The sequence below is a fragment of the Fragaria vesca genome, linkage group LG3 (assembly GCF_000184155.1).
Source record: "Fragaria vesca subsp. vesca linkage group LG3, FraVesHawaii_1.0, whole genome shotgun sequence".
Lineage (NCBI taxonomy): Eukaryota > Viridiplantae > Streptophyta > Magnoliopsida > Rosales > Rosaceae > Fragaria > Fragaria vesca.
This window is the reverse complement of record NC_020493.1, coordinates 11,504,687-11,514,379: the sequence shown is the minus strand read 5'-3', so window position 1 is coordinate 11,514,379 and position 9,693 is coordinate 11,504,687. Positions and strand designations below refer to the sequence as shown.

Here is a 9,693-nt window from a genome sequence, read left to right as displayed (position 1 = left end):
CTAGGCTTATAGAAGAAGAACAATGGCATAGATCATTCATTCTAAACTTTTAGTTTGCTTGAAGATATACTTGAAGTTGAAGGTGCACAACATTATTATTTAGCTCATTATTTTGGAACAGTTACTGCCAAGGATTAAAATATTTGTATCGGCATATCTATCGGATAGTTTGAAAAAGAGAGATATTGGATATATCGAGAATATATCGGAGATATTAGGGAAAAAATATCGGAAATTCGGGAATAATTTTTTTCTAAAATATTTAATTTATTGGATTTACATATAAATTGTACAAACATCAATTTCATCTTCATCGATCTAGAAAGAAACTTCAAGTGGTTGAAAATATGTACGCGGTCCATAAAAGTATAGTATTCGGACCAAAACATATAACCATACGAATTGTATTATTGAATATGATAATCGTATATCTATTTGGAGCTATCAACTATTCCTCTTATATCTCTTTTTGAATATTGTTGAAGGTGATTATTCTTTACGCCCAAGTTTTCTTACATATACTTCTTTAATATATCGGATATCTATCGTAAATTTCCTAAATATTGGGGATATTTGACGGAATCGGAGATATTGACGGAATCGGTAGAAAATAAGATATTTACCCCTCTAGATATATCGGTCACTCTAAAAAAAAAAGATATCGGGGGATATATAGATATATCGCAGAGATTTTAATCATTAGTTACTACCATTGACCAAGAAAATGACACGTCACAATATTTTTTGCGCCAAAATTCCAGTTTCCCGCCCATTTCTAGTGGCCTTTCCATCACCACTTCCCAAGTCAAATATAAATTGATAACCGCCGCACAATACAACCGGCCACAGCTAGTCGTCAAGGACGTAGAGCTTCATCAGAATCAATGAAGAAAAGGGTGCGCCGACGGACTTCTCAACCTGTCAAAGACGAGGTAAATCTACTCAAAGATTGTGCCTTTCGTCTGCCCAGATATCTAATCAGTACTAAATTTCAATGAGCATTTTCGTTTAATTTCTTCTGTTTTGTTCCCTAATGATAATGATTGATTGTAATGGGTAAATTGTTATGCTTTTGTGAAAAACTAAATTCCATTATTGAGGAAGTTGGGAAGGAAAGAACTCATAGAAGATTTTCGTGTGATGCTCCCTAGTTCCACATTAGAATTCTGACTTCTTTTTTTTTGTTCTGGGTAATTAGTCAAAACGGTCATTGCAAATTGAGGAAGAGAAATCAAAATAACGATGCAAACAAGTTGGTGGACAGAATCAGTGTGTTATCTGATGAAATTATTGAGTAATGCTAAGTGAATCATCTTTTGGTGAACCACTTTAAAACCTATCTTAGGTGTCAGTTGACGTGGCTTAGCCACATCATTAAAACATAATTTTTCTTGTCATAATTATGAAAAAAATTCTTAACATTTTTACTTTCTTTAATTGATCTTTTAGATCCTATTTTTTTGGCTTTCAGATCTTATCTACAAGTCTTCATCAGATGATTATTATTCATTCTCTCTTCCTCTCCATGGCCTGTCCTCTCTACCGTAGCCTCACGTCTCCTTCAATTGAAATAAATCTTTTCAATCTGATTACGGTTTCCGGCAATTAAGCATAGTTAACATAAGCTCTAGCCATTTTAATCGTGTTACCTTCTTACTTATTATGAGAATGAAATTAATATGAATAGAATGTTTGGGATTGAAGTTCAAGGAAGTGGATTCAACAACCAAATTAAAGATGGTTCAAATTTTCAATCGCAAGGAAAGAAATCAACTATAATCTATGCACCATTGAAGTATAGTTTACAAGGTGGGTGATTTCATACTCATACTCGATCAGTACATGAAAGCATAAATCAAATCCACAACAATGATGAGAAGCAACTACTATAAATCAAATGTAATCCCCTCCTAAATACGCTATTCGTTCGATGACTAGAATCAGCAGAGTTTTTTTCAACAATTCGTGATAAAAGCTTATGGAGAGGAAGGATGAGAGAAAACGATGAAGACGTCGCGCAAATTAATCAGATCAGAAAGAAAAAATTTAGGGTTCAAGTGTTTAATAGTTGGCAATAGAAAGAGATAAATTACGAAAGTAAAAAAAATCGTAATCAAGAAAATAATAATATAAAACAACATTAACAAATCATAATTATATTTTAATGATGTGGCTAAGCCACGTCAGCTGCCACCTAAGGTGGGCTATAAGGTGGTTCACCAAAAGGTGGTTCACCTAACATTACTCTTTTAGTTATTATGCTCTCTATGTTGCCCCTCAAGGAAGCACAAGCTACTAGTGTTCTTTCTAGGCGATGGCGCCATGTGTGGGCGTCTATCGTTGCTCTTGACTTTGATGGTGCCCCAACCATGTGGAGTTTCATACGCAGCTTTACATCTTCTGAGTCCTACGACTTCAAGTCAAAAGTAGACGACGAACTCAGCAGGTTCGTCCCTTGGATCAATAGTGTGGTGAAACAGCATAATGCCCCTTGTATTGAACTATTCAGGGTTCGTTCTCATCTAAATCAAGAATATGCAAGTTCCATTGATAGTTAAATTTGCAATGCAAAAGAGAGTTCGAACACTGGAGCTGGACTTGTCAGTCTTCGGTTGTGCTCCTCCAATATACTTTCCCACATGATCTTATCAGGCTCTTGTGTGATGATCATATTCCAATTCAAGTCCCTTGTACATGCATTGGTTTGAAGTCTCCCAAAGTTCTTAATTTCAATTGTGTTAATGTGGCTGGAGAAGTTCTTGGTACTTCTTGTCTAATTGTCCGGCTCTTGAAAGACTATAGATGCGTGATTGCCCATTTTTGAGTAATCTAAAGGTTGTTGGTTTGTCAGTTGCATTGAAGTATCTACTCGTAGAATACTGTAAAAACATCAAAAACATTGAGATATGCGACATAAACCTCGTTTCATTTATATATGATGGAGATTGTTGAAGTTTGCTTCTTAGAAATGTACCGCTGCTTGTTGAGGTATCTGTTAGTATGCCTTCCCTTAAGGGCTGCATAGAGGTTGAGTTCACCCAACTCTCATGCTGTCTTTCTCAGTTAAAGATTCTGAAACTGGATCACCTCGGGGTTAGTCCATGTAATTATTGTGATTTTCATTTTCCTTTATGTTTTATGGATTTATATTAGTGTCTTACTCCTTGTTTGGTTTTCAGACATGTGAGACTGATCGTGTTCTTCAATACTAGAAAGATCTTGGGTTTCCTGTACTAGAAAGTGTCTACACAGAAGATGATTGCATTCGTCTACATTTAACTTCCTTCCTCAATGCCACTCCAAACTCGCACAGTCTTGTGCTTCTGGTATGTGCTTGTTAGGCGAATATGACTCACTGGTATATCTTCGTTCATGTTGCATGTACACTAACTTGTTTCCTTGGTGCAGTTGAACCCAGCGTATCCTTGGATAAGAGAAATTAAATATAAAGCATCCAAATGCTCCCATCAACATCTCCGGGTAGTGCAACTAGTAGCGTATGATATATGACATGGTTATAGCGCATATCATCTCGAAGTTGTCAAGTACCTGATAAAGAGTGCTGTTAAACTTCAGAAAATTGTAATTACTCCTAATGAGCACAACAAGGGAATGGAGGACAGAGTAAAGAAGGATATTGAAACAGAGGTGAAGAAAGAGAAGGCAAGAAATCATTCTACGCTGCAGCTTAGTGAAAGAGTTCCTTTGACTATAGCTTCTGTTGAATATGAGCAGTGTGTTGAGATGAGGTCCGAATTTGTATGCTTGTATTAAGCCATGTTGGTCAACTAGTTAAGATGTTCTGTTTTAGAGAAAACTTCTGTTGATGCTTTGCCAATAAATGTATTAAAAAAAGCTCTGGGATTTCTTGGCTAAGGCAGACAAAGATAGTCGAAGTATCCTTTCACTAAATCTTTATATTGAAGCTCTTCTTTCTCTGCTGTACTTCGCTTGAAAGTTGTATCCCTGGTTTGATGCAAATAGTGTGGACTATTGATTTTTATAGCACGAGTCCTTATTCGACTTGAGGTAAATCTTGTCTAATTTCCTCATGATTACTTGTCTAATTTCCTCACAATACATTTCGGGTATGACATTAGTAGATATTTGATCTGTTTCCGAATGTAATGCCAGCTATATATAAGAATGTGCTTTATTTTCTTATGACAATATGAGGGCCAAACAGAATAACAGATAGCCTATAGTTTTCTCTGTACTTATTAGTTGGATCAGTAGTAGAGTAGTTCACGGTTCACCTGGATCAAAACGCTCCTTCCTTGCTATGACAAGAAGGATCAACCCAAAACAACTGGCCAGTCATCCTTCCACACTGCTGGCAAACCATTCTCTAGTCCTTTCTCCCTTCGCTTCAAATCAAAAGCAACCAAGTCGTTGCTGCGGGAATCAGTTGTTTGTAACTGTTCTACCAAGAAAATTGAATTCTTATCGCATCTTGAAGCATCATGGCCGGCTGAGATTAACATAGACTGTCTCCGATCCAAAACCAATGCATAATTCCCAATCGATTCCACCTCTATCCATCTGCGCCTACCATAGGAACAGTCCAGCTTAAAAGCAAAGAACATACTAGTCCAAGTCCTCCAGACCAGCAATAGATCTTCCGGCGTTTTGATCATGTAAGCACTGACCCTAACATATTGATCATCCAGATTTCGCATTGCCTCCCCATCAGATTGAATATCATTCATCTTAATCGGAACTAACGAATTCTCGAAACCCCAGACTGTGACACTACTCCAATCGTTGCGTAAGGCATACAAGTGATTTTGATGCCACACAATGTCCTTATAACCTCCTTGCTTGTCAAGTTTTGTCCACTTAACATCTGCATTAGTGTTACAAAATGCAAGATTATATGGTCCTGTAGTCTCCTGATTATTGACCAGAACATAGTACATAACAATAACCCCAAAGATGTCTTTGTTTCTGATCCTACTGCTGCAACTCCATCGCGGACACACGACAACTTTGGACTGGAAACTTGCACTAAACAATTCCAAGGATGTGAAAGTAACTGCAGGTTTTCTCCACTTGATTATAGGTTGGTCGAGATCGTATGTTATTCTTTGTATATCTGGAAAACTACAGAGCGGTGGGAGTGGGAGCTGAGCTCCACATAGCATGGGGTTTAAGAGCACAAACTCTAGCTTCTTGCTCAAGAAAAGCACCCAACCTTGAGACAATCCAAGAAAAACACCATGGCTTAACTCCTTAGGTATGGTGTTCTTCAACTTGGAAAATTTGCCGCTGTTAAGATTATAAAAGACAAACCCTTCATCGTATATAATGCCATCATCAACATCAATGGTGCGGTCCAAATCTTGATCTGGGTAAAGCAGGAGGCAGGGAGGTTCGGCTAACCAGGTGAATGATGGGGATTTCTCTACGATATATTTGATGGCATTGTAGCATGAACGAGAAACCGATTTCCAACGCAGTATATCGCTCAGGGTTAACTTTGATGAAATCAGTTCATACACATCAAGAGGAAGTACAGGCCAACTTGGTTTTCTAGTTTTTCTTGTGGTGTGCCGGAAGCTGATGCCGTCACCCATTGATGTATGATCTTTCAAGGGAGGCCTAGTTCGACAAGAGAGACTAACCCTAACTAAAATTTTCTCTAATTCTAGGTTTGCTTTTTTGAAGTGGATTGGGGATGGTCAATGAGAGACTTGTAACGATTTATAACCAAAACATGAGAGACTTGTAAGTTGTAACTAAAACATGGTCTATGAGAGACTTGTAACCAAAACATGAGAGACTTGTAACCCACCCATAGTTGGCCCGTTACAAACGATTTATATGTGGTTTATCTATGGTTTTTATTATGACACAGTATTTTATTAATATTTTTTAGAAAAATACTTGCGTCTGGACTAGTATGTACGTGTGCGTCCGGACTCTTTCTTTTTTACATATCTTTGTCAATGTAAATTATAATATTAAACGTTTAAAAATTGAGTTAACCAATAAAGATCATCTTTGAAAAAAAAAATAATCAATGTAAACAAAAATCGTTTGTTCAACCAATTGCATGAAAAAAATTGACGGCTGAACAAACGATTTTCTTTTACATTGATTTTTTGCAGAGGTGATCTTCATTGGTTAACTCAACATTTAAACGGTTAAGATTATAATTTACATTAGCAAATATATGTAAAAAAGAGATAGTCCGGATGCACACATACATACTAGTCCAAACACAAGTATTTTTCTATTTTTTTGTGTTTGTCAACTGACTTGAACCTTGTATCGATCTGGGGAGCAATGACATGTGGTTGAGGAAACATAGTATATATATTTTTTGGTAATGAAGGAAACATAGCATATTATGGCTTGTAAAGAAAAATAGCATATTCTCCTCAAAAAAAAAAGCATATCAACATCAGCATGCCACTTATTCCAGTGTTATGTAATAGTCTCAAAAATAGTCACTTGCAGAATTTGTTTAACATTGAGTACATGACATATTTTGAGCTACAGAATCTGGTTTGCTTCATTGGATGCAAGGCGAGACGGTTACATGAAGTTCGACAACTCTTACCTAATGTGATGATAGAGATAGAAACACGATGAGGTTGATTCTGTAGAAAGCTAGATTCAAGTTTTGAAGATCTGAAGTCGGATTAGTAACAAGAACCAAGAACATCAATCACAAATTAGAGAGCAGACTTCAATGCAATGGGTTCTAGGACACTTGGATTCACCATAGCAAATGCAAGAAGCTCCTGGTCATGTTCAAAAGCAGCCATGTCTTCCTCAATCAAGGTCACCCAAGCCTCTATACCATCATCCTTTCTTGTACCCACCAAAGATGATACATTTCTGTTTAAACCACTAGGAAAGTTACTCACCCAAATTGGCCTTCCCCACCCAAAATTCACCTCATACAATACCTTATAATCACACAAGCCTGTGCAGACTTGTAGGTTCATAATGTCATCTCTTTGGAAGAAATCACCTGCCTCTTTGGAAGATTCGACAAACCCTCGAGATCCATGACTCCCCTTAAGTATTTGGGCACAATTGTTGCTCACCTCTTTGAGCCCTGTCCTTAGTTGAGCAACCAAGCCTTGCAGCTCCAACTCACTCTCATTTGCCTGTGCAGCAAAGTATCCCACAAGGTTTCCTATAGAGTCATCGGACAAAGGCGGCACGATCCTTTTGCGAATGTCCACAGATTGGGACAACACAGAGACCTTAGGAGGAGACTTGTGCAGGGAGCTTGATCTTGTGGCTGCAGCCACTGCGCATCTCCAAATAAGAGCTGTGACAGCTTCTAAATTCGTTGGCTGTTTCACATTTGCACTGGCTGCTTCGGTCTGAAGGGCACATATCTTAGATGCATCAAACACAAACCTCTTTGTGACACAACCATCCGTTCTCTTCTTGACGATATGATCCACAGAAGAGTTGTGGCCAGAGGAACAATCCATTGGTGGAAACCAAAACGAGGCGTTGAAATCGGGAAGCAGTGCTTGACTAAATCCAAGAGCACTAGCAGCCCATGACATAATGAATGTGCCAAGTGAGGCTGCATCACCTAACTTACGTGACATGCACACACCAATTGCCAATCCACCACAATCAAAGAAGCTCTCCTGAACAAGAAGCAGAGGCCCGGTCCCTGCTTTCGGGAACTCAATCGCTACCGGAAGGAGCTGCTTCAGTGTCTCTGCATCAGGCTGTGCTAAAAGAGTTGAGAGAAGGCCATGGACACGAGCTTGCATATAGTCAACACCATCGTCGTGGCATTCGATTGAGATGTTTCCTTTGATTCTTCCAGCAAAAGGGTAGAAACGAGTCAGAGTTTCCGACAGTGACTTCTTCATCCAGAGGGATCTCTTTGCAGGTGTGAAGGTAACATCACGATCATTGTAGGGGTAGAAGAGAACCAAGGGCTCGTAAGCAACAGGAGCAAGTTGGTCTAGAAGGGAAAGCTTGAAGTGTTTGAGATAATGGGGGGTTGGAGAAGATGGCTTGACTGTTTCACTTCTGATTACCTCAAACTTCATCATCTCAGATTCACACAAACACAGCAGAGAGAATGTAGAGACGAACGTTTTGATTTGAGCATATCAGAAGAACGTTACAGAAATAGGGTGGTGTTAAATATGAAGAAATGTAGAGACGGGAGAAACGTACGAAGAATATTGTGGCATACCATATGGTATAGCACGCCTTATAAAATGTGTGGTTATCATCAGGGCCGGTCCTGGAGAATTAAAGACCCAGTGCGGAAAAAAAAGTTGTGCCCCCTATATCAATTTTTTTATTCAAAAATACTGTTTTTATTTTTGGATTTCAAACCTCTGAATATACTCTTAATATTGTTACTAAAAATACATTTTATATAAACTTTTTTGGCCCTTATGAATAATATTTTTTCTTAATTATTTGGATTAGTATAGATATAAATTGTATTCTTCATACAATTTTCTCATTTGATATGGAATAAAAATGTTTTCCTTTTTGTGAGAATGAATAAAGGAAAAGGAAAATGTCCATTTAGTACTAATTTAAATTATTTATTGCCCATTTCAATGAATCTAATAAACATGAGCCCATTTCAATATAAGATGTTCTTATTTGTGCCCAAATACACAAATCTTTATTAAATTTATAATAAAAAAATATTTTTGAGACATTTTTACCCTTATCCCTTATATACACTCAGAGAGAGAAAAAATATAAAAGAGGGAAGACTTTGCCGGAGCCTCCGGTCACCGGTCGCGGGACTCCGGTCACCGGAATCTCATCGCTGGATTTTCTTTGATCACCGTCGCCGGACTTTCTCTGGTCATTGTCGTCGGATTTCTGCCCCCCAATAATCGGGTTACTGACCCCCAGTAATCACCTTATTAAGTTACTAACCCCTAATAATCGAGTTATTGACCCCCAATAACTTAATTACTGACCCCCAATAATCAACTTATTTCTCCCATCGCCGCATTCCGGTCACTGTAAACTCGGTTACTGACCCCTAGTAATTGAGTAATGATTCCCTAAAAGGCTATTGGCCCCGGGTAACACAATTACTGACCCCCAGTAACTCGAGTTACTGGCCCTCAGTAATCGATTACTGACCCCAGTAATAGAGTTACTGACGCCCAGTAATCGATTACTAACGCTCAGTAATCGATTACTGACCCTCAGTAATTGAGTTACTGTCGCCCAGTAATCTGCAACTGACCCAATAATCATGTTAAAATATACTTTATGTTCAAAAATCACTATATTATGATTTCTAAACTAAAAATTTGCAAAACAAAACAACGTATTACATCAAATCTGGATTAGCTAGAAATCTGGATCAGTTCTAGCTAATCGCATAGTTAATTACTTTTTTGATCTTGTCAAGAGCGAGAATGAGTGACTTCCTCCTTATCTTGTTGAAATACTGCAAAGAGATCCAAGAGGAGGATGATTAATAAAAAAGAGGTGATCATTTATCAGACTCATATAGTGATGCAAATACTAATGCTGCTGTGTAATAAGAAGAGAGGAATTGAAGTGTAGCTCACCTTGGCTAAGACATGAAGCAAATGCTCGATGATAATGGAGATGAAAATCAAGACGAAGCAGATGGTGGTGATGACCACTAGATTGAATAATCTCATAACCACATTTGAGTTGGTCGACCTCACCAACGAGGATGCCGATGACGCAGTG

The 9,693-nt window shown here is 38.0% G+C and overlaps 2 protein-coding genes across 2 annotated transcripts; both read right to left on the bottom strand.

The window, feature by feature from the left end:
- Positions 1-4,295: 4,295 nt before the first annotated feature.
- LOC101303982 lies at positions 4,296-5,576 on the bottom strand. Its single transcript, XM_004295646.1, has one exon. The coding sequence runs from the start codon at positions 5,574-5,576 to the stop codon at positions 4,296-4,298; it is 1,281 nt and encodes a 426-aa protein (XP_004295694.1).
- Positions 5,577-6,680: 1,104 nt separating this feature from the next.
- LOC101303686 (BAHD acyltransferase At5g47980-like) lies at positions 6,681-8,039 on the bottom strand. Its single transcript, XM_004295645.1, has one exon. It carries the CDS (start codon positions 8,037-8,039, stop codon positions 6,681-6,683), a length of 1,359 nt encoding a protein of 452 aa, XP_004295693.1.
- Positions 8,040-9,693: the final 1,654 nt, after the last annotated feature.